Below are 24,081 nucleotides of genomic sequence, written 5' to 3'. Positions count from 1 at the left end.
CGGTTTTCATGCAGATGACATATCGGGAGCTCAAAGGGGATATATTGAATTGACTAAGACGTTAATAATTTCTTCGTACATTTTGGATTCATCTTGAAAAAGTAAAACTGCGTAGAGTCATCTATAGTGTATAATTCCTCTCGAGTCTTCCGTCAACAAAGATAAATGAAAAATTATTAAATTATATAAAAAAAGGATAACAACTTTATTAGATTGATAACTACGTTTAATCTCATATGTAGTAAAGAGTAATGACTTTACAAACACGAGTCACTCTTTATTCTTAGAGGCAGCTTTTGGGATCCCCCTAACTATAATTGGATTTCTATATTAATATGAAAAGTTTAGATGGTCGGTTATAAGCAAATAATAGAGAGTACTCCATCAGCTAATCATCAACTAACATATAACCGTGACATGGTATCCAAGGTGAAATGAGAAGACGGAGGTCACCCTCCACCCATCTGCCCACGTGGGCCAATGTACACGATATGTGGTTATAGGCTGCCTTCCTTTGTCACCCACATAGATAAGAGCCCAAGGGGAGGCTATTAGATGCAGTTAAAAGTTACCTTATCGTAAAATATTTCATGAAATATTCTATCATTTTGTGATCATGTATAAAAGCTCATTCTCAACACAATAAAGAAGGGATTATTTTTTTTGGCAATTCGTGTTCATACCCATATATCTCAGGCTATTAAATTAGTATCAGATAGATTATGTTAGAAATTTTTTTTAACCTCGGTTTTCATGCAGATGATATATCGGGAGCTCGAAGGGGATACATTAAATTGATTAAGACGTCAATAATTTCTTCATACATTTTGAATTCATCTTGAAAAAGTAAATCTATGTAGAGTCATTTATAGTGTATAATTCCTCTCGAGTCTTCCATCAACAAAAATAAATAAAAAATTATTAAATTATGTTAAAAAAGGGTAACGGTTTTATTAGATTGATAACTACTTTTAATCTCATATGTAGTAAAGAGTAACGACTTTACAAACAATCCCCTAACTATACTTGAATTTCTATATTAATAAAAGTTTAGATGGTCAGTTATATAATTTGTCATTTAAGAAAAGATTGGGAGGTATCTGAAAAACACAAATCTTGAGGTCTTTCATCGAAAATTGTCCTATAATTGTTTATTATTATTTATTATTTATTATTTTTACGTTTCACTCTCTTCCCATCGGGGCTCAGTTACGAAAGCAAAAGGGAGGAGAGGGGAGCGGCAGCGAGGGACCGGAGCGCCCATCTCCGAGTAGATCCCGTAGAGCGGAGAACGCACGGCTCGGATCCCGCCAACCGGTCGCTGGAAATGAACATCTTCAGGTTAGCGGGCGACATGACGCATCTCATGAGCGTCCTTGTCCTCCTCCTCAAGATCCACACCATCAAATCATGTGCCGGCAAGTCCCTACTCTTCTTCTTCTTATTCTTCTTCTCTGGTTTCTCTTGGAGTCTGGTTTGAATTGTTAGCTTTAGGATTTTCTGCTGAAAGGAAATTCCCTGGAAGCATTTTGCGAGTTCTTGCCAGAGTGGAGAGCAGATCAGGGATGACTTTGGTGTTAGGTTAGGGATCTGTAATTGGGTTACAACATGAAGCCGAAGGGTTATTGGATGCTTATAGTAAAATTGACCACAACGCATGCTTCAATCTGCATGTCCAGATGTGAAGATAATGCATTCTACACGTTTAGGGTTAATCTTTTGGCTGATCTTCTCGATTGTAAAGTGAGAAGATTGCGAAGACCGAAACTTGGTGCTAGCTATTACTTTATAGTGTTCTTGATATGGCGTTTCTTCTCGTTCTTGCTTCCTATCAAAATTTCAAACATACTAGTGTAAGCCGATATATTACCATGAGTTGGCTGAGTATAGTCCCTAGGGCTCAAGAAGCTTGGTATAGGTAATGAGGGGAGATTTCTTGTCAATCACCAATAAGCATTATCATTAGTCCTACGATGTGATAAGGGAAACACTCATTTGCAATGATCTCCGACCATGTTGACGTGTTCTTTTCGTGCTTGCAAACAGTGCTTTGAGCTAACAAAATATGGATAAAAATTAAGAAGGATCTAGAAATTCTGTAGCTACTAGAAAAAGGTGCTACGATCGATGCCTGTTGCCTATCTATCTCCAACTAAAATAAGCTAATATACTATAAAGCCACTTCAGAGTCATCCAATCAAGTTAGGAAAAGAGGGGATTAGTCATGCTCTGTTGGTGTCATAGTTGTGTTAGGTAGATATATTCTATTGTTAAATGATTATCTTATGTATTTTCGTCATTATTTATAATTGAGGTTTTAGGGAATCTCTAGAGTCCATTTTTCAGTCTCTTTGATATTCAAGTCCTAATGTGATATAATATTAGGTCAGGTTAGTTGTTTAGTTATTTGGGATCATATTTGAAGAGTTGTAGAGGTCTCTTTTTATGGGTTCTGGATAGTGATCAGATGATAAGAAAAAAATCTTTCTCACATGGTCTTTTTGATGGTTACATTTATAAGCCATTGGAAGCTCTTGAGACATGATTATGAGACTTGTTTAGTTTTCCTTGGACAATAAAAAAATATATCTTTTGGATATTTTCTCTCTCACTCACCGTTGAAGATCTTTTTTCATCCTTAAATTGGATGGTAGCTTGCTAGGAAGGCCATATTCTATTAAAAGATGGAAAAGAAAGGGAAGGTGGGAGCAAGCATAATGCTCTTTCCCCTCCACCTGGTGGCTCTAGTGCTGTATATAACTTTTTTTCTTTCTTTTTCTCTCTAAATATTTTGATGGTCATTATAGCCTGTGACTATATTTTAATTGACTAGCTGTATCATCATGGATGACATACATATACTATACAGAGTTTATCATGTTTTAAGATCATCCTGTGATTGTCTTACAAAACATATTAACCGTTTCCCACTGACATTGTTAAATTATATGCAGTGGGGATGATATGTGATAAACTTTTGCTTGTTGTATTCCTAATGTGCTTTACCTCCCTGTGTTCCTAGTTTATGGTATCTCTTGATGCATATATATCGTTATGATTTGTGGAGTTTCATAGCTGACCTACTTTCTGTCATTAGAGCCCAACGAGAGGTGTACAATAAGTTTCTCTGAAGGCTAAGTATCATTTCTTTTATTCCTCACTTTGTTTCCTTGTCATATATTTTGCTATATGTGTCATCTAGCAGATTATAGCTTTTTTCAGAACTACATGTTTAAGCATTTGCAATTTTGTACTTCTCTTAAAAGGTCATAGCCATAAATGCATCTTTGGGTGTTGATTTGATAATCTATTATCTTTCAGCTAATAAAGATATCCATCTTTCCTTTTCATTTAATCTAATTCAAGTTTGACCCATTTTTTCTCCAACTTCAATAGTTCAATTATCAATAATGTATTCTGGTTGTTTACTTAATATAATACAAAACATCATGATTTTCTTTCATGCAAGTTATTTACAACCGAGTGTCTAGTATTACTATATTATAAAAGTTTTATTTGTACTCATGAAATAAATCTCAAACCTGACATCCATTATGTATCTAATTCTTGTTTGGATCTTAATTTTGTCTTTTCTGGTATTTCAAATTCTTTGCATCTCTTTGCATTATGTTAAATTGGCTATATTGTATGCTTATAATTAACATAGTTCATGTCATTCCTCTCACAGGTATTTCTCTGAAGACCCAAGAGCTTTATGCTCTTGTTTTTGCCACTCGGTACTTGGATATTTTTACTGATTTTATCTCAGTTTATAATACAATTATGAAGCTTATTTTCTTGGGGAGCTCTTTCTCAATTGTCTGGTACATGAGACGACACAAACTTGTCCGTAGATCTTATGACAAGGAACAAGACACTTTTCGGCATTTTTTCCTTGTATTACCATGTCTACTTTTGGCCCTAGTTATGAATGAAAAGTTCACATTTAAGGAGGTAAGTTCATCTGTTTGATAGGATTATTTTATTTTTTTTAAAAAAATTGCAATCAACAAGACTTGCAGATTTATGTTGTAGTTAGAATGTCATTATGGCTTGAACAGATTCTGTTTGCAATTATTCATGGAATTTGTCTCTTCTGTAACTTGATGCTTCTGCTCTATTTGTCCTGCAAATTTATTTTTACATGACAGGTTATGTGGGCATTCTCCTTATATTTGGAAGCTGTTGCAATACTTCCTCAACTGGTATTGCTGCAAAGGACAAAAAATATAGACAACTTGACTGGTCAATATGTCTTTCTCCTAGGGTAAGCATCCATCCCAGATCTTTAGTTTTTGACTTGAGTTGATAGTTTCCTTGTATTTACATCCGACCTTATTGCTCTGTTTTCCATTTTAGAAATAATGTCCATGGATATGGAATTTATGTACCTAGAAGATAAGTATCTAACTAATTGCTTCATGATGCTGCTTTGCCACGATTCAATGGATATGAAGTGATTTCATCATAAAAGCCTAACTTGGTTATGTGAACTATTTTTCAAATAAAAGAACAATTTTGTAGGCCACTTACACTTATTTGAAATTTCTTATTAATTGTGGAGATTGTGATTAGATAAAATTTTGAAACTTTGGTTGTTGGTTAAAAGTTGTTGATTTCTGCTTATGCTAACATAAATTTATGAAAAGCATGAGATTTCTCTTGATGTAATAAATTACTTTTCAGTAGCCTGCTAGTATGATTGGTCAATCTCTAATAGTCTAGCCATTTCCTTGACATTCTTGACTTTGCAAGCTTGCATAACTATATAATTGGTTTAATCCTGATGTACGTCTTTGATATCCGAGGATAACATGAAGATGATTGAATACATATTTGAGAAGAAAAGATATTTACTTTATCTGTAAGCCTAAATACTTCCTTAGAACATATATCATTATTATCAATATTCTAAAAGAAATTAACTGAAAATATTATTGTCATAAAATGTTAATTAAAAATTATGCGTGGATAAGGTGGGAGAGACCTGTAGGTAGTGTGGCATGGGAAAAATGGTGGAAGTGACTAGAGCAAACAGCAGCAGTGTAAAGTGCTTGAGAAAGAAAAGTTAGAGGGGACTCTTGAGGGAGAAGAAAAGAGGAACTAGCCTCATTTAGAGGCAGGGTTATAATCCTGATAAGCATTCTGCTTATTACATGACTACCTATTTCTTTGAATTTAATTTTTGAATCCAAATTGTAAAGGTACATCTGTACATGAATCTATATCTCATGATTAGGTAGCCCCAATTCTCCAATGTCATACATTCATTGTGATTGACATGCAAACATGAAAGAGGTTCAGGAATTGTGGTTTCATGTGAAGAGCAGACTTGGACTTCTCAGTCGGTCTCTATTGGGTCTATCCACAGGAAAATGCCTCCTTCCCTATTAAGGAAAAAAGAGAACAATGGGATCGGTTTCCAACAAATCAGACTAGACTTGTCACAGGCAGATACCTTAATTCAATGTGGTAATGGCCAGTTCCTCATCAGCATGAGACATGCCAATTCATCTGAGTCACTATAAAATATAAATGGTAGCCAGCAGACCCGGAGATCCTGACTCCAAATCAGTATAAATATATTCATAATACATCAGAATCTGTGCCAACTTTGATGTATCTATGCTGTCAATCTATATCTCATATCCAATTTGACTTGGAGAACATGAGAAATCTCACTGACATGGTGTCCACAGACAGGCTTGGCACATTGTAGCATCATTCATACAGTTCTGACAAATGACAAGTATGGGCTTTTTTACTGGGTTCATTTAAATAAGACTGAGTTTATAGGTTTTGTTCATGTGGCAGAACCCAGTTGATATGCAGCTTTTATGTGTTTCTAAGTGACTGCAAAATAATGAAATTCATGTAACAATGTACTACAATCACATGGTCTCATTACAATTTTCTAGTGCCTTTTGTTTTAAAGAGAGTTTATTTTTTCCTGTCACAGGTGCATTTTTGTGTAAGTTGTCATCAGATATTATTGCATTGCTCTCAACTTCAACTTTGTAGATAATGCATTTTTTTCTCTTTTCTTAGACTTCCTACCATGAGTTTCAGTATGGTTATCAATATCTTAAATTTTTGAATTGTCTCTCCTTATCATGCTCTCTTGGCATACTCTCCATGACTTGCGATACAAATTAGTTCAAGTTTCTTCTCATTCATTTCATGGTTTCCATTTGCGCTTCAGGAAATGGATTATAAAATGTTCTTACAATTGAACATCCAAAACATTTTCCTGCTGATTTTTCTCAACTTCTTTGCAAACTGAAACATATTTCTGAAGACAAGATATTTCCTAGTATGGATAAATCATTCAGAAATTCTTAATTATGTCAGAAAGGTCAAGTCATAATGCTGACCCCACTATTTCTGCACATAAAGTATCAGGGACCAAATCTTCTATTGAAGCAATAACATTGTTGATTATAATTTTTGTAGTGAATAGAGGACAAGCTTTGGAGCCATGGTAAGACCAATCTATTATGATATGATGATGAAGGATTGAGTTATAAAAACATCATGATTAAAGTTGCATATATTGACCTTTAATAGAATCTCACGTTGCCCATTCGGCTGCTCTTTTTTGAACTTTTCATAGTGAATACTTCAAACATGCATTGTATCGGCATATGATGATAGTTGTTCTTATATATTGTTGATTGGCTTTTATATGCTATTACCATATTATGTTCCACATACTGAAGATTTTTCTTAAATTAAGTGTTTCCTCATTTTGTAAGTTGAACTTGGGATATTTAATTGAACTTTCAAAGTTGCTGAGCACAATCTCTTATGGTGCAGGGCATATAGAGCATTTTACATTTTTAACTGGATTTACCGCTACTTCACTGAGCCTCACTATGTTCATTGGATAAGTAAGAATTCCCATCTTTCCTAAGAATTCAACTTTATCTTATAACTTTTAGTCTCATTTTGCCTTGTTTTCGTTCCACAGCATGGATATCTGGACTGGTGCAGACACTGCTTTATGCTGATTTCTTCTACTACTACTTCAATAGGTAAGCGTTGGTAATGTCTTAAAAACTCTGCTACAATTCTGCAAAACGATAGATTTTTTTTCCGTAACATGTTGAGTTCGATATCATTCACAGTTGGAAGAACAATGTCAAGCTCCATCTACCAGCATAAATCTGTCTTTCAAGGTCAGCTCTCGTAGGATACAGCCATCACGTGTGAAGAATTCTCATCCGTACGCTCACTATTATGAAGCCCATCTGCTTGTTTGGGTGCTTTAAGCGACTTAAAACCGGTTTTAAGCATGTCAGGCATTTATGAATATGTAAGAATATCCGATCCCATATATGGGGAATGTAGAACTATGTTCAATTCAAGGTATGTGTTCTTTTTATATTCCAATTCAACTGTGCTAGAAGTCAGATCTGAGGTTCCTTATCTGTTTGCGAAGATAACCTGAACTTTCCTTGCAATTTATTGTATTAAAAATCATAATATTGGGAATATTTGATGGTCTATTATTTATTTCCGGTTCTGATTTTTAAAGACTGTCAAAGTCTTATTTGAGAAAGACCAAGTTTGACATCTTGATCCTTTCTCAAAGTATTTATCTGTTAAAAAGCTTAGTTCAAATCTTTTTTGTTCAGTATAAATACCAAGTAATTCTTATCAGATCTTTGAATTGAAGAGTTGTTGAGGCACCACAACTCTGCAACCTAACAGTTCTCCCAATCACAGTTGATACCGTGCGTGCAAATTTTATCTGAATTTAAACTCCAACAATTACATAGATCCTTGAATTCATATCCAGATTTGATGTAGATGCCTATATTTCTACAGAAATATGGTGTAAATCCGACTAAGATGTACTCGAATTTGTTTCTAATGATGAATATATTTGGATAATCCAATAAATCAGGATTCTACTTATGTACATATATATTTTTAATTCGATTAAAGAATATCTAAATTCTATTTAATATGTCAGATAAACACAAATATCCAAAACAAACCCTTTCTTGTCACATTTCCATCTTCGTGTGATAGGGATATTGCAACAACAACAACAGCAATAAAATCATAATTTTTTATTATTTAAAATTAATTATAAAAATTTATTATTATTATTATTGAGATTGGTAAGAAGTTTAAGTTCAGAATACTTAAATTTTATTTATAATTTATATTACTTTTTTTTTTAGATTTTCGTATTATTAATATGAATTATGATTGTCAGCATGATGGAATGTTACGATCTGCCTAAACGTTAAATTGCGTGATCCCAAGTCAAACACAAACCCCAAGGTTAAAATTGTAAGACAATACTTGGCTCGCCATCTAACTCACCGGAGCATGAACAAGATCCCAAACCAAGCCTTTATGTTGCTGGCCGAGTGACCAAAAGTCGACGGCAGCCGTGCCCTCTGTTGTTTTGGTCGCGTCTGCCCCTTTTCTTTTCCCTGCTTCCCCGTTTTAGCCCCGAGTGACCAGAGGCCGTAGAGCTCGCTCTCGCCGGGGGCCGCCGCCGGAGGAGAAGTAGATGGAAGCCTCGGGTTCCGCGATGGAGCTCAGTCCTGAGGAAGAGAGAATCCTCATCAGAGACATCACCATCGCCGCCGAATCCCTCGCCAAGGAGGGCGACACCTTCTTCCTCATCAGCCAAAGGTCAAAGATCCGTTTTTTTTTGTATTATTTTCCCAAAATTTTATAGATTTGGAGATGATTTCAGTGCATCATGGTTTGAACCCGCGGTATAATGACCGGAAATGTTTTTAATTTCCTCTTTCACCTAATCGGTTAAAGATTTTTTTTTTCTTTTTAGGTTTTCGGATAAAAGAACGGACATTCTTGAGTTGTTCGAATTTGAATATTTTTACTCTGTATTGAGGCTGGAGGACTTTAACGGATTAGCGAGCATTTCTCTGCATTTTGTTAGATAAAGTTAATCTACCTTACTTTTGTGTTTTCACCTATGAGAGTTTTATGAATCCATTTCCCTTTGGTCTTACAGTGCATTGCGATTTCTTTCTACACTTTTGATTCTTCTGTTGTTATCATTGGTTTCTTTTTTGTTATCCTTCTTTTTCTTCTTAACTGCTTTCAACATCTCGTGTACACGCCTGGATAATTAAAATAATATTTAGTGATTTGTATATTGTTGAAATATTTGACGCGCTAATAATGGGGATTTTAATAGTGGCAAAATATGGAGATCATAGAGCAAGTTGGAGATGATCAAGGCATACAATTCTCGTTGATGTCCAACTTGTCAATGAAGGTTGCAGGTCTTAAAAAAAAATAAACATAAGTATTCTGAAGTAGTTGTTCTGATCTCATGGTCTATAGATGATTAGCTATCACGACGTTTGACTACTATGGCTTCCGGTAGGTGTTTGAGAATAATTTCTACCACATATATAATGTTTAGCACTAAATGTTGACTCTATTGCTTCCGGTGATGGTTTCTAAGGCAATAAAAGAGGAAAATGTAATGTCTTAAACAGAGCCTTATGCACTTGCAACAAATGATTGTTGGTCATTCCTTGACAAGATATATTCATTAGTAGAAAATGGAAGAGAATTACCAAAAGAAAAGATGTAGCAGCGGGTAAAGGGCAGAATCCACAAGCACTATGAGTGAAACCTGCTTATGCTACGTAATAGAAATACTTTTCAACGGGAAGCATCGGTCTGTGGAACCTCACATCATGGTCAACTTTGAAGTATTGGTGAAGCAAAAGAAGAACTATTTGTGTAGTAATTTAGAAAATGGGGTTACCCTTCTTAAAAACCTCTCCCCTACATCCTCCACCGGATCAAAAGTTTTGACAAGCGTCTGTTCAGGTGTGTGAGAATGGCGGAGAATAATTTCTGGAAACATACATGTTAAGTGCTTTAAGAAAAAAGAACATGCATGTTAAGTGTTTAGATTGTAAAGAAAGGAAGGATAATATTATTTCTTTCTCTATTTTGTGTTTGGGCTTAGTCTTAATTGATGCACATATGAAACTAATTCAGAAAGAACGATTGGAGAAAGTTTTCATTTCTTGAGACAAAAGAACCCTAGGTCCAAAACTCACGCTTAAGATGTTGAGACAGTTTCATATCATAACTTAAAGTTTAGTATGAGGAATATGCATTTGGATAGCAGTCAATCTCATTGAATATGCATTGGAATATGTTGAGACACTAATATCTGGCTAGCATCTTTTCCTGGAAAACAGTTGAGCATTCTTTTCAACCTCAATCTCATTAGACACAGCTGACAGCCTGACACTATATAAATGGTTTACCTTTTACATTTTTCTTGAACCAATATCACCCACCTGATCTAAATCGATTTTTTTGCCTCTGAATTCATTTCCCCATGCTTTTTTTGAAAATCTGTACATGGAAAACAAATGAGGTTCATTTTCTTTGGGATTATGACAGAAAGAAGTAACCTCTGTTTCCGAGGATTGTTCTGTGTTTTTAATTTCTGCCTATGAGCCAACTATAACAAAAGAGCATGTCTAAAGAATCATGAAATCATGTCTCACAATTTGTGCTAGTATACCCCTACATCGCTGGATTTTGAGTTCTGATCTCCTTCCAGACATCACTGATGCAGATTTTTTATTATTCATTAACCAATCATATCATTTCATCATTTCAAATTCGAAACTTCTAATCTGATGCATAGTTTGTTAATTTTAGTCTTAGCAATAACAATACCCTAGTTCAATTTTGATTAATGCTCTTGACTGTTATCATATGGCTACTAGTAAAGGAGGTTTTGCTGGAAAATTGTAGGTTAGGATGGGTTGTTAGTTTGTGTTTTTAGTGTTTTCTTGGTCTTTCTCATGTCCAGTGAATTCAATGACACTCGGCATTGTCTCTGTCATATTTGTATAGAAGTGTTTTTCTTGTCAATAAAGTGCTCACTAATTTAGCATTATGTTTCTCAATATGTCATGTATTGATATTTTTTCTTGGGAGTTCCGACATCATGGTATGTATTATATGGTTTTTAATATATAGTGATGTATTAGCTTGTAAGTTTCTCTTAAGTCTTAATATAATTCCATTCCATCTATTGGGAGCATGCTAGATGTGCTTTAGTTGGCCTTCTTACATTGATAAGGACATGTCTCACAAAGGAACTACAAAGTGACATAAAAAATTCATCAAGTAGTTGCCTTTTTGTTTACAATATATTATGACTAGAAAACCTAATAAGAAATAAAATTGTGAATAAAAAAAAATCACTTTTCTCTGTTTGCATGAGATATAGAACATTAGAACTTTTGTTTTCTTTCAATCCAAGCATCACCAAGATGGCTGGAAATTTGTGAACCTAATGGTCCACAATTGCAGATGCTTACTTTACCCATAAACTTGGTGGCAGAATCAAATATCCAAAGGATTTTTCTTCCTAATTAATAATTATAGCATACCATAGGATATCATGCACATGATTTTGTATGTTTCTAACCCAAGGATACTTTGTTTATATAGGTGGTGGCAGCATTGGCTTGATTATGTTAACCAAGATATGACTAGCAGCTCAGTTAATGGCTCATCTTCATATGGTGCTCATCATCATGACTCAGCTTCTTCAAGTGCTAAGAGACCTTCAGTTATTGACAATTCTGATTTAATATATGATGCAACATCTAAAGGATCAAATGTTGAAATTGAACTTCATGACACTCTAGTAGAAGGACGTGATTATATATTGCTTCCTCAACAAATTTGGGAAAAGTTGCATGGCTGGTAACTCTTATTCCAGTATCTAATTTAAAATTTTGATTGATTGCTTATCTCATCAAGTGTAGATTTCCTTAAACAAATTTCTCTTATGCGTGTGCAACTAATAAGTGATAGTTGATATGTTCCTTTTACTTTCAATAGATTGAATAATATATTTTAGATTTTTTTCATGGTTGCAAAGGCTAAATTGGGATTATTGTTTCATAAATTTGATGTTGAACTTTGCATCCTAGTTAGTCTATAAAATATCTCTGAAAACATGGACATGGGAAATTATTAAATCAGAAAGTCCTCTTGGAGAACCATATGTTCTGTTAATTTAATTTGCTGCGTTTCCAGGTATGGAGGTGGTCCAACATTGCCACGAAAAGCCATAAATACAGGTTTATCTCAGACTGATTTGGCCATAGAAGTCTATCCCCTACGTCTTCGGTTAACTTTAATGCCAAAAGGAGAGAGAGCAATAATTAGGATAAGCAAGAAGGTTTGTTCTATGAGTTATATTCAATTACTTAATCAGCCATTCTATTACTTTAGGTTGTACATGCGTCATGAACAATAAAAACTTAATTTAACTTGTAATCCCTTAGATAAGATACTTTTATTTGTTTAAATGTGTCATTGCAAATGCTTTTATTGTGTCATACACATAATAATTTGTTTAACTTTTGCAGGAAACTGTTGGTGAACTTCATAAAAAGGCTTGTGAGGTTTTTGATTTAATTGTAGACCAAGTAAGAGGTTATTGACTTACACATTCTGTTCATGTAACTGCTTGATATTCATTTTCCCCATATTTCAGGTTTGTATCTGGGACTATTATGGTGAACAGAAACATGCTTTGATGGACAACATGGATAAAACTCTTGATGATGCAAATATACAGATGGACCAGGATGTAGGTCTTTGACCACTTTTTCTAGTCCTCTAGTCTTGGAAAACTTCTAATTTTCCTTCGAACTTGTATTCTTATTTAGGAAATTAAGAATGATTTATGTGCTTGGTCGATGTCATTCTTATGGTATTCTGTAATTCTAAATTGTGATGATCTAAATTTTTAGTTGGCTTGTTTAACATGAAGATTAACCTGCTTAAGGTTTTGCTTACTATTTAAGCACCATCTATATAAAAATTCATTTGCATTATGATGCTAATTATAGTAGAATATTGTTTCTGCACAGATTTTGGTGGAGGTTTTCACTGATGGAAATGGTACTGCTGATGGTGGATGCACGATTCCTCTACAGGAAAATGGATACACTGAGAAATATTCAACTTCTGTCATTGTGGAGCCTTCTCAATCAAGTTTATCAGCTGCTGATGGCTTGTCCACAAACAATTATGCTTCCAGAAGCTGCAGTTCGGAGTTCTCACAAAGCCAATATTTGGCTTCCCCAAGTAATGACTTGGATAATTTGCATGGAACAAACAACATTAATACCAGAACAGCTCCTTTGGGTCTTACAGGGCTGTTGAATCTTGGAAATACTTGCTTTATGAACAGTGCAATACAATGCCTTGTCCATACACCAGAATTTGCGAGATACTTCCGTGAAGATTACAGGCAAGAAATAAATTGGCAGAACCCTTTAGGCATGGTTGTAAGTATCTGTCTCAACATTTATTATATGGTGTTTATAATGTCAGAATATAGCTTCAAGAACTTTAAGCCTCTGTTTGAATAAAACAATCACTGATGATAAATATTAATATTGTTTTTCACTAGTATATTGTTCTGTTATTCCGGCTTGTGCTTAATTTTCTCATGCACTTTGTAATTTGTATAGCAGTAGTTTCCATGTTTGTTACTGATTCTTATAAGAATTTAACTTGTGTTCACTAAAATACCTTAAGTTTAATGATAGTATGAATCACTTGTTTGAAAATTTCCTCTGATGAGAATTTGATCAGAACAAAGGAAGGACTTATGATTATGATTTAGTCTGTCAAAGTTTGCATAATTCAGGATTTTGTGGCTTGCCTTTGTCAAGGCTCACAAGCACCGAGGCATAATTTACAGGCATGCATCATCAGCATCCAGCCCCATATGTCTAAAGGGCACACCTCTATATGTTAATGATATTAGCAATTTTGTCTTCATCACTACAACAATATTTATGTGACAAAAGGAATTAAACATTATTGTGAAAGGGATAAAAAAATTTGTTAGTTGAGAATGACAGGACCAATCGTAAAAGAAGTTTATAACGCATTGAGCTTCGTTCCATCTCGGAAGTGGGAGAAGACTCGAGTTGGTCCATAAGGGTTAGATGGATATGCTATCATGCTATCATTAATTCGGTTTTAAGCATTTTGGGGAACATGATTCTATATTTGTCAAGCTAATGGGTCAACTATTCCATCAAGTCAGATTGTGATAAATAGTATTAGAAATGATATAGTAGTAAGCCTGATGAGGTGCCTAAGAAAGTACTATCCATGGACAAGGTTAAATGCACATCACGACATGTAGCTACCATTGGTTAGACTTCACAGGTGCCATGTTAGGGTTTGGTCCTCCTGATGAGGACATTAAACATAAAGTAAAGAAAATTGTAACACCTCAATTTTGATCCCATATCATAAATGGAAGAAGATTTGAGTTGGAATATAAGGCCTTGATGAGTGTTCATTTTCAGCCATGTGGTTTCTAAGCCTATTAAATTAATTGATCAATTGTCCCATCTAGCCAGGTCGTTATCTAGTTTTTCGTTTCGTTGAGAAGGTGAAGAGTTTGGATGAACGGATTTCACATCATCAGTTTGTCATTTCTCTTTTACTCCTTCCATTATTTCCAATCCCCTTTGCTATTGTTGCTTTCTCCTTTTTGTTGGGTTTCTCTTCCTCCTGTTCTATGCCTTCGTTATTGCATTTGCGAGTAGTACAATAGTTGGGTTATTGAGCCAAAACTCTGTTTTCTTAGAATATCTGATTACTTGATTTATTTCATCTTAATATCATCTTTCATTGCTATCTTGTTAAGTTTGCTTTGCTTCACTAAAGCATGTGTCTTGGCCTTGTGTTTAGGTTCTAAGAGACTTCAGCCTCATAACTTTGCTTACGATTGCCTTTGGGGTCTGCATGGTTATTTTACATTTTGCTTACCTTATCTAGCATGTTCAGTGACATTGACAGAAAATGAAGCCAAGTACTTTTGCCACTTCTTCGATGTATTTGAATTGCATCTTATTATGTGACTGGCATAATAAAGTAGGAAAATGTACCCTACACTTCTAGCCTGCATTCAGCATGGATATGCACTAAATACTTCAAAGTTGCTGTCCATGCATATTTAATTTATGGCTATTCTCCCTTGTCCAAGTTCCTTAATTTCTTAAAGATGCTACTGTTAGATATATTGAAAACTCAAGTCCACTGTTAAACCTGTTGGCTCATTGTTGATACCCATATAAGTGTATGTCACAGAAAAGTTTCCAATAATTCAAAATGGTCTAATATTCTCTTGACCTTTTAAGAATATTTGGTGGAGTTAATGCCGTATAATCACTGACATTATTGGTCTTTGCATAGTTATTTCTTATGGATTGATTTTATTTAATAAAACACTACAATAAATTTCCGACACAACTCATATGGCAATGCTTGTATTTTTTTCTTTCTATAGGTCATATCTGCATTCCTTCATCAAAAAGATCACATTCATATTGATATGTTCCTAAAACTAATTTTATTTATATACTTGCCTGTAACTTTAAGGGCTTGGTATGTTGTAGTAGTTGCCCACTACTTGCTTTATGGTAATAGACTTGCTTAAAAGCTTAGGAGTATTCTTATGCATCATCTACATTAAGCTGATCATGAGATGGCTACACGTATCTGAAGTTTATGAACAGCAAATTTCCAAAAGTATAATATATTTTGAAGTACAAATTTTCTGATCTGCATTAAGCATTGTCTTCAAACAGTTACCAAATGCGGTCTCCCCTTAATGCCCTTTTGGATTTTGTGCAAGGTTGCATGATTTATGCTAGGTAGTTTACTGTATACTGGCTTGTCAAATTTTGTGCTAACTTCTATGCATGTTCTTATCATCTAAGTTTGCACAACCTATGTAATTATGATATGTACCATGCATCCATCCTCGGGCAAAGTGTCTTGACATGCACCTAAATCTTATGAACATCAGCTTTATTTTTCATTTGCAACTGGAAAAATGTTCATTTCATGATGTAGAAATCCAAAAAAGTTGAATCTGTATGCAATTGATATTCTGAGTTTTGCAAATAATGTGTTCTGGACATTGATTTATAATGTTGGATGTACTAAATTACAGTGGTAGTCATGCAGGGTGAGCTTGCTTTAGCTTTTGGGGAGTTACTAAGAAAACTTTGGGCCCCTGGGCGTACTCCTGTTTCCCCTCGACCATTTAAAACAAAACTTGCTCGTTTTGCACCCCAATTCAGTGGAAATAATCAACATGACTCTCAGGTGTTACCGTTGTTTAAACTATTTCGACTCAACTTGGTAAATGTAGACTCCTATGATGCAACTCTATACTCATTTTCATTTAGGAACTTTTGGCATTTTTGTTGGATGGACTTCATGAGGACCTGAATCGTGTGAAGCATAAACCTTATATTAAATCCAAGGATACAGATGGACGACCCGATGAAGAGGTCGCTGATGAGTATTGGGCAAACCACATTGCTCGAAATGATTCTATCATTGTTGACGTATGCCAGGTAGATTTTGCAAGAATTCAAATGAAAATTTGATACATTATGATAATATAAATTTGATGCACTGCCTAACACTTGCTTCTTCTTTTCAGTATTCTTAGATATCTTTAGCATAATGATGACAATCAGATGTGACTATGTAGCTCTATGAATTGCATTTCTTTCATTTTAGTTTCTTATACTTGATCTTTGAACTACTTATGTGCGCTCAACCTTTAACAAGTTTGGCATTGTTGTGGTGCTCAATGCATTATCCAGATTTCAAACAAACAACAGGGTATACCATGTCAGTATGGGAATTTATGTAATAATGTTTTTGTTCTTGGGAAGGAGACCAAGGTGCTGAAATGGTCTCACATTCCTAGGGTTTCAAGTTTTGTTGCCCACAAGCTTGCTAACAAGGCAAGGATCGGAGGGCATTCTTACTGGTTAGATGCCACCACTGATTTTTGTAGCTTGGCTAATCTTCTGAATTCATGATCTTTAATTTTCTTTAAAAAAAAAAAAAGTTTGGCATTGTTGACTCTTTTGTATGTTAGATCTGATTTTCCACAAATAACATTTCTGAAATTAGAAAAGGAACATAACAAAATTATAGCTTTGTTGTTGTTGTATAAAAGGAATATAACATAATGGGTTTCATCATATAATTGACCATTTGGTATGTTAAGTGTTCTTTTTTGGGGATTTGGAGGTGTTGAGGGTAGTCCACAAGACCCATCTCATTGCCCAGCCGCTTCAATGTTAGGTATCTTAAAGTTTAGCACAAGTGGATGGCCCTTCGGAGTTCGGACCACAAAGTTAGACTCGACCTAGCTTGTACCTGCAGGACAAACTCGAGAAAACCATTTGGTGCTTGGCAAAAGAATGCTTGGTTCTTCCCGTAGGCCCTCAACCCATAGTCCTTATGCAAGCCTACAACACCCTCTACATTGGGCCGTCAGCCTATAGCCTATATGCTGGGCATGTGTCAATTTCCAAGCCTATCCACAAGATATTACATGATAACCTCTGCAAGCATCCTCACCAACTATTATGCTGGAACAAGACATGGATGACTTGTGTGAGGGGTCGGCATCCTGCCCTAGGATCTCTTGATCATGATTTGCCTTATTCGTCCGTACTGGTATACCGATCGACTATCAGTATGTTATGAACCAACATACTGACACATGATATAGTGGGGTATACCCACAAATTGGTATGCACCGCTCATACCGATTCCCTATTGGACCAGTACATACCGCCCATATCGAGCGGTATGCCATGGTATGGTGAACCTTGCTCTTGATCATGTATGATCGGGGTCACGAGTGGAATCATCACCTTTTAGCTGCCTGACATCCTTGCCACCTGAATGATACCTTTCACTATTGATGGCTCAGAGTTCTCCCTCGAACAACCTTACTCAAGGAGGCCCTTTCTTATAAATCTATTGCCCCTTCCTTTGACTGAGGAATGCATGCATCGACACTCAAAGCTGTTACTTTGTGTTGCCGTCTTGCTTCCCATGTCTTCTTGTAGTAAGCCCCAGGATTCGGATGGAGACCATCTTATGCTGTTTAGCTGTGTTTGCTGGTAAGAAGATTGGTTTTCTCCATTGATGCCTGGTAGTTTATATTATATAATAGAAATTGTTGACATCAATTTTGTCATATAGGGGCACCTAGGTCGCTTCAATGAATTTGACCACCTAATTTAAACCGATTTAAATTCTTCAGCTTGACATGTTTGGCTAAATATATTCTTGACTTCAGAGACAATAACTCTAAAGTCCCTTTCTGTTAGCCTTTTGTAGACTTCTAGTGATAGCTTCTTTTGGATACAACAACAACAATGCTATTTTGAAAATTCTTGGTATTTGAACTTTTAATTTGGACTAATATAAGGATTATTTAGTTTTAAATGACTGATCAGCTTCAACTTTACTTGAGAAAATATGGTAATACTTAGTATTGATTGTGTTTGTAATAAAAAAATTGAAAAATCGTACCACCTAAATTTATAAGGCGGTCTGCCTAAACACCTAGGTGATGCTAGGCATCGAGGACTGTGCTTCCTATGGAACTCCTGATTGCTTGACAACCTTGTGTGGCCAAGGTATCGATGACTTATTACCAACAGGGTTAGTTACTCTACCACATTGTAATGGTTATGCTTTTAGTGAACCAACAGGTTGGGGGAAAAAAGTACTACATGTATGCCTGAGGCCATTAGTAGCCTTTAACAAAAAACTAGAGCATTAAAAGGGCATTAATGATTATGCTTTTCCTGTAGCATTAGGTTAATATTGACTGAAAAAAAGACCATTCAGTATATTACTTGTGATGTTTTTGTGAATGTAAATTAGGGAATGTCCTTCCCCATTTAAAATATTCCAAGAGTTCAAACTAATAATACGAAGTCAACACCATTCCTTTATGTTAAGGTTCAAAATTTTCCCCATGTTAAAAGTCTTTCATAATTAGGACATCTGTCAAATTTATCCAACAGAGTTAGATCTATAAACAAACAGCCTGACACTGAAAACTTCTTTAGATCCAGTTTTATCTAACATTATTTTAGGACTTAGAAGGCAGTATTAGAAGAATTATATTAGCATTTTCAAGGGATCATTTGTTATTTTCCTGTTTTAATGTTGCTAAACAAAAACCTCATGGTGCTATCAGAAAATACTGGAATCTTGTTTTACTTTATACATGCAGCCAAAGTAGCCTAAATTTACTGCATTAGTGGTTTGATGGTAGAGTTTGGCATTAAAATATATAAAAGAACAAGTGAGCCATGTCAAGATAATTATTAAGATAACAGAAAAAGGGAACCTTCCCACAATGCATGGAAATACTTGTTTGGATAAGAAAAATCTTTGTTTTCATTTTTCTTTGCTGTTACACAATCAAACTTCATTTTCTGTGGCTAATTACTGTAAATTTGACAGGGGCAATACAAATCCACTCTGGTCTGTCCTGTTTGTGGAAAAGTTTCTGTGACTTTTGATCCATTTATGTACCTCTCGTTGCCTTTACAATCTGCTTCCACTCGGACTATGACTGTCATGGTTTTCACTAGTGATGGTAGTGCTCTTCCAACAACTTGTACTGTAAATGTACCAAAGCATGGTCGGTGCCGGGACTTAATCCAAGCTTTAAGCAATGCTTGCTCCTTAAAGAATGGGGAGAAACTTCTACTTGCCGAGGTTTGTGGAACTATACTTTTATGAGATATGCAGTTGTCAAGGCATTCAACCATTGGAGTAATATTCTAGTGTCTAATGCATAAATTTTAATTGAATCAATTTCACAGATACGTGGCCACATGATCAATCAACTTCTGGAAGATCCTCTAACGCTGCTATCAACCATCAAAGATGATGATCGCCTTGTAGCTTATAAGATCCTAAATGTTGTGAAGAACACTATTTATCTTCAGTTTGTACATCGTCGTGAAGTGTAAGTATTCTTCAGATCAGTATCACTTGTCTGCATATAAGGCTCAATATCAATAAATGAAGTTACATAATAGAAATTATGGTATGGGTTCTTACTCATATTTGTAGTGGAAAATGTTGTTTAATTATCTAATTTATCTTTTTTATCCAGTCTCGCGACACATTTTGTAGAGTATACTCCTCGATCCTTGCTATTTATATTCATTTTATATTTTACAAACCTTGTAGGCCCTTGGTTTTTTACTATTTCTGCTATTGTCAGTCTTTAGTCATGCTACCCTTTTGATTTTGCTATATCATTAGCTATACCAGATTTACTTTTTCACTCGGCTGTTCCATTCACATATTATATCTCACAGGGGACCTGGAAATATCAACAGCTCAGTGGCCTGGGAATTCTATGGAATACCTTTGCTTGCATCAATCTCACGAGATGAAATTGTGACAGGTGCTGCTATACAAGAGATACTTCAGATAATGCTTGCCCCTATGCTAGGAAGTGAGGAATTACAGCCTTTAAGCATGTCAGGTTCCAGCATGAATGCAGCATCACACAATCATCAAGACACAGCCAATAAAGCATGCTTAGATTCTGATGAGAGTCAGTTGAAGGATCAAGAACTGAACTGTAAATCAGAATCAAGCCACAAAATGCACCTTCAATTGGTTGATGAAAATAATGCACAGGTTGACTTGTCATCGGTAGAAAATCCTATTATGATGCCTGGGTCATCAATAGTTTTGTTTATTAACTGGTCAAAAAAGGATCTCAAGAAGTATGATACACATCACTTTGAGAATCATCCAGAAGTGTTCAAGTATGTTCCTGCACCAAAGAGGACTCGTGGTGAACCTCTCTCACTATATGCATGTTTGGATGCTTTCTTGAGAGAAGAACCACTAGTGCCTGAAGATATGTGGTTAGTATAATTTCTTGTTGCTTGGTTAAAAGTAAATGTTTCTTCAGAGATTCTATTGTTCCAGTTGAAAGTATCCAAGGCATTGTTTCACAAGTTAATGAGATAATATTTAGCTTCATAGGGTTAATGCAGATGCTTTATGGAGAATAATGAGACATTTTGCTTTATGTTATATTTTAAATAGATGATATTTACTGCTATCCATAAAGATAAACTGAAACTCTCAGCAATTATCTGTAGACTTCATACTTTCTATTTAATTTTGTTTTGCTTCCATATTTTGTGGATGTCAAATCATCTGCACTTCTTGGCCACTAGTTATTTTGGGATAGTTTAGTACATAATTGACACCTCAAAGCAAGCATATGTTTTCGTTTTCTGTGAAAAAAACAATGGTAGTTCCCATGCACTTTTCTCTTTTTTGACACCTTTGTTGCTTCCAATCTCAGTAACTCCGAAATGTGGTTATCCTGTAGGTACTGCCCAAGGTGCAAGGAGCAACGACAAGCCAGCAAAAAGTTGGACCTCTGGAGGCTTCCTGAGGTTTTGGTTATTCATCTGAAAAGGTTCTCCTTCAGCCGGTCGACAAAGCATAAGCTGGAAACTTTTGTTAATTTCCCCATTCATGACCTCGATTTGACGAATTATGTGGCACACAAGAAAGGCTCTCAGCGCCAGATATATGAACTTTATGCCTTAAGTAACCACTATGGCAGCATGGCGAGCGGGCATTACACTGCACACATAAAGGTGAGTTTTCACTGACTGTATATTGTATGCTATATCCAGTTTTCGGAATAATTGAGCATGTTGATGAATGTGGATCGTCCTTGAATGGTTTCTATCAAAAATTGAGCAACTAATTTGTTGACACGTATAAAAGCATGAATGCAATGATGGGGTTACCTGGTTTGGTATTGATGTGCCATGTTCGCAGCATGTCATGCCTTGGAATGTCATAGTATGTTGGAATGGAGATGACTTAAGCATAAATTGATCCAACCAAATGGATGTACACCTCTACACTGCCTTCTCATTGTAAATAGTGTAATTATAGTATTCCTTCCTCAAGTTGCATTATTTCGTACATAAAGTTCTATTGGCTTGTGATTATCTTAGTTATGCAACTAGATGTAGTTTGTGATTGAAACATGCTTGTATCACAAGAGCAAATGGATTTTTTATTGAAATCACAATGTTTATAATTGTTACTGCCACTATTTGGTTGTAGCTTCCGTTCCTCTCTAGCGAGTTAAATAATGAAGGCTAACAATTATTTTCATTCTAATTTTCTTCTTTTTTGCAGCTTCTAGATGAAAATAGATGGTACAATTTTGATGATAGCCATATTTCACCTATCAATGAGGAGGATGTGAAATCTGCTGCAGCCTATGTGCTCTTCTATAGGAGAACTAAAGGAGAAGATGCATCGACAAGCATTGGTGCTGAATCATATGCAAACAAAAATCACAGTTTAAGCAGAAGATGATTTTGGCTGCTACGGGTTATGTGCTACCGCATGCTTCCACAGTGAAGAGCAGATAGTAGGTAGCAAATATGCAACGGAGTCGTCATGTATGATTATTCAAGACTTATGTTTCATTGATATCTTTATGGTGCTCCAGCCTCAGGACTTTTGGGAGGATTATGCTCTATAATTTTTGTACATGCGCTTTATGTAGTCCACCAAAAATGAACCACTTTGCGATGGTGTAACTCAGAAGTTAAATGGGAAAAAAATCAGTTTACCTTAACATCAGTGTGTGGCGTGATATGAGCTTTCTTGCTGTGCTTGAGGATTAGCAGTATGACTAGTTTATCCTCTTTTGTTCTCTGTACTGTAATCTCTGTAATCTACAATGTCATTAACAGGTTGAATCACGTTCTTATAAGCATAACATGCACAAGATTTGTATTTTAGAATCAACAAAAAGTTTTAAAGCCAAGATGGTTGGAAATAACCTTTCACTGTCTACAGATTAAAGTAAAGACTGCTCTTGATTCTGATGTTCTAATGGCACAGCTTGTTTTTCACCTTTAGTTCAGGAACCGCTTGTGTGAATCTGAGGACAGTTTGTACAGGTGGTTCACCGAGTGTTTAAGATTGTTCCTGCTGAAGTTGGTGGCAGATTTGGGATGGTTAATTAATCTCTGATTTCATCCAACTCGTCCGAGATGTTCTTGACCTGTAAGATGACCGACTTCATGTGAGATTCTCGATACGGTTCTTTTGATGCTCGAGATAGAATCTCAGCTTCATGGGAGATTCCCGATAGGGTTCTCTCGAGATAGAATCTTGAGATGGGTTTTATGGTTAAGAGAGAGAAGTATCAAACCTCCATAGCTATGCTTGCTTCCATCTTTTAATCGGTCCTTCCCTACAATCAGAAACTCTAAGCTTTGTTGTTTGGTTGCTTAATGTATAAGGTAGAAACAGACCAAAACAAAAAAGGAAGAACCAACAGACAAAGAAACCCAAAAATAAAAGAACTTCGATGACTTAGTCGAAGAGCACAGGACACTAGAATATACAGCATCAAGATTCCGACGGAGAAGCAACGAAAAGAACGAAAAACCACAAGGAAAACGTGGAACGATCCACAAAGGAGGAAGAAATTTGAGGATCCAACGCAAAGATCAGGGAGGAACAAGCGGACGACGGATCCCTAGAATCAAACTAATCCAAAAACGAGAGAGGAGTTACAGAGCGAGATGGTGTACCTGATCAGCAGAAGCGCTTCGATCGCCTCGAAATCGCATCTCTCTCGCATTCTTGCTCTCCGACCTCGCTTTCGATCTCGGGAAGACCGAATCATCGAAGCGAGGAGCTCCTCAGTGCATGCTCTTTTAAGTAGTCGTGTCATGCGTGCGGTTCTTCAACAATCCAACGGCCAACTGGACCCACCGCCTTAGCGTAAGCCAATCACGGGCCGAGCCAGGTCACTTAATTTAAACTTCCAATGTATATATACGTGGCACTATTAATCTGATGGATGCGCTGTGCGTCACACGCCGTATCTTACCACTCGTCGTTACCGTCACGATTAGTGGGACAACTGAGAACACAATGCGGGGTCCACACCGAGGGGCTTCTCTTATTTGGGGTCGGGTGGAGCAGAAGAAGAATAGTAAAAGACTTCACGTTACCACGTTAACTTGTTCCAGCGGCGTGCTCGTTTCAACATCGTCCATCATCAGCTCCCAAAATCCTTGCCTTTTCCCTTGCTTGCGAAGAAAACCCCAAACAAACCTCGAGTCCGATGTTGAGGTA

The 24,081-nt window shown here is 35.9% G+C and overlaps 2 protein-coding genes and 1 long non-coding RNA gene across 4 annotated transcripts; 2 read left to right on the top strand and 1 right to left on the bottom strand.

Moving 5' to 3' along the window:
* The first annotated feature begins 1,194 nt into the window (after positions 1-1,194).
* LOC103996694 (ER lumen protein-retaining receptor) lies at positions 1,195-7,519 on the top strand. 2 transcript variants are annotated; one of them, XM_009417658.3, is made up of 7 exons: positions 1,195-1,418; positions 3,689-3,737; positions 3,855-3,954; positions 4,152-4,267; positions 6,817-6,890; positions 6,971-7,034; positions 7,128-7,392. In XM_009417658.3, exons 1-7 carry the CDS (start codon positions 1,328-1,330, stop codon positions 7,162-7,164), a joined length of 531 nt encoding a protein of 176 aa, XP_009415933.1. In that variant the 5' UTR covers positions 1,195-1,327; the 3' UTR covers positions 7,165-7,392. The 2 variants fall into 2 exon arrangements, with proteins under 2 accessions (XP_009415933.1, XP_009415931.1); XM_009417656.3 differs by having other exon boundaries at positions 3,689-3,954; positions 7,128-7,519.
* Positions 7,520-8,321: 802 nt separating this feature from the next.
* On the top strand, positions 8,322-22,564 carry LOC103996693 (ubiquitin carboxyl-terminal hydrolase 5). The gene is made up of 13 exons (XM_009417655.3): positions 8,322-8,655; positions 11,488-11,745; positions 12,082-12,226; positions 12,417-12,476; positions 12,545-12,640; positions 12,924-13,343; positions 16,051-16,191; positions 16,275-16,445; positions 19,381-19,638; positions 19,746-19,891; positions 20,250-20,810; positions 21,287-21,560; positions 22,117-22,564. Exons 1-13 carry the CDS (start codon positions 8,531-8,533, stop codon positions 22,297-22,299), a joined length of 2,838 nt encoding a protein of 945 aa, XP_009415930.2. The 5' UTR covers positions 8,322-8,530; the 3' UTR covers positions 22,300-22,564.
* Positions 22,541-24,073, bottom strand: LOC135649611 (uncharacterized). Its single transcript, XR_010501346.1, has 4 exons — positions 23,532-24,073; positions 23,147-23,188; positions 22,773-22,996; positions 22,541-22,664 (listed from the first exon to the last, which is right to left on the bottom strand). It is a non-coding gene; the product is annotated as an uncharacterized LOC135649611 (long non-coding RNA).
* Positions 24,074-24,081: the final 8 nt, after the last annotated feature.

The sequence above is a fragment of the Musa acuminata genome, chromosome BXJ3-9 (assembly GCF_036884655.1).
Source record: "Musa acuminata AAA Group cultivar baxijiao chromosome BXJ3-9, Cavendish_Baxijiao_AAA, whole genome shotgun sequence".
Taxonomy (NCBI): domain Eukaryota; kingdom Viridiplantae; phylum Streptophyta; class Magnoliopsida; order Zingiberales; family Musaceae; genus Musa; species Musa acuminata.
This window is presented reverse-complemented; position numbering and strand designations above follow the sequence as displayed.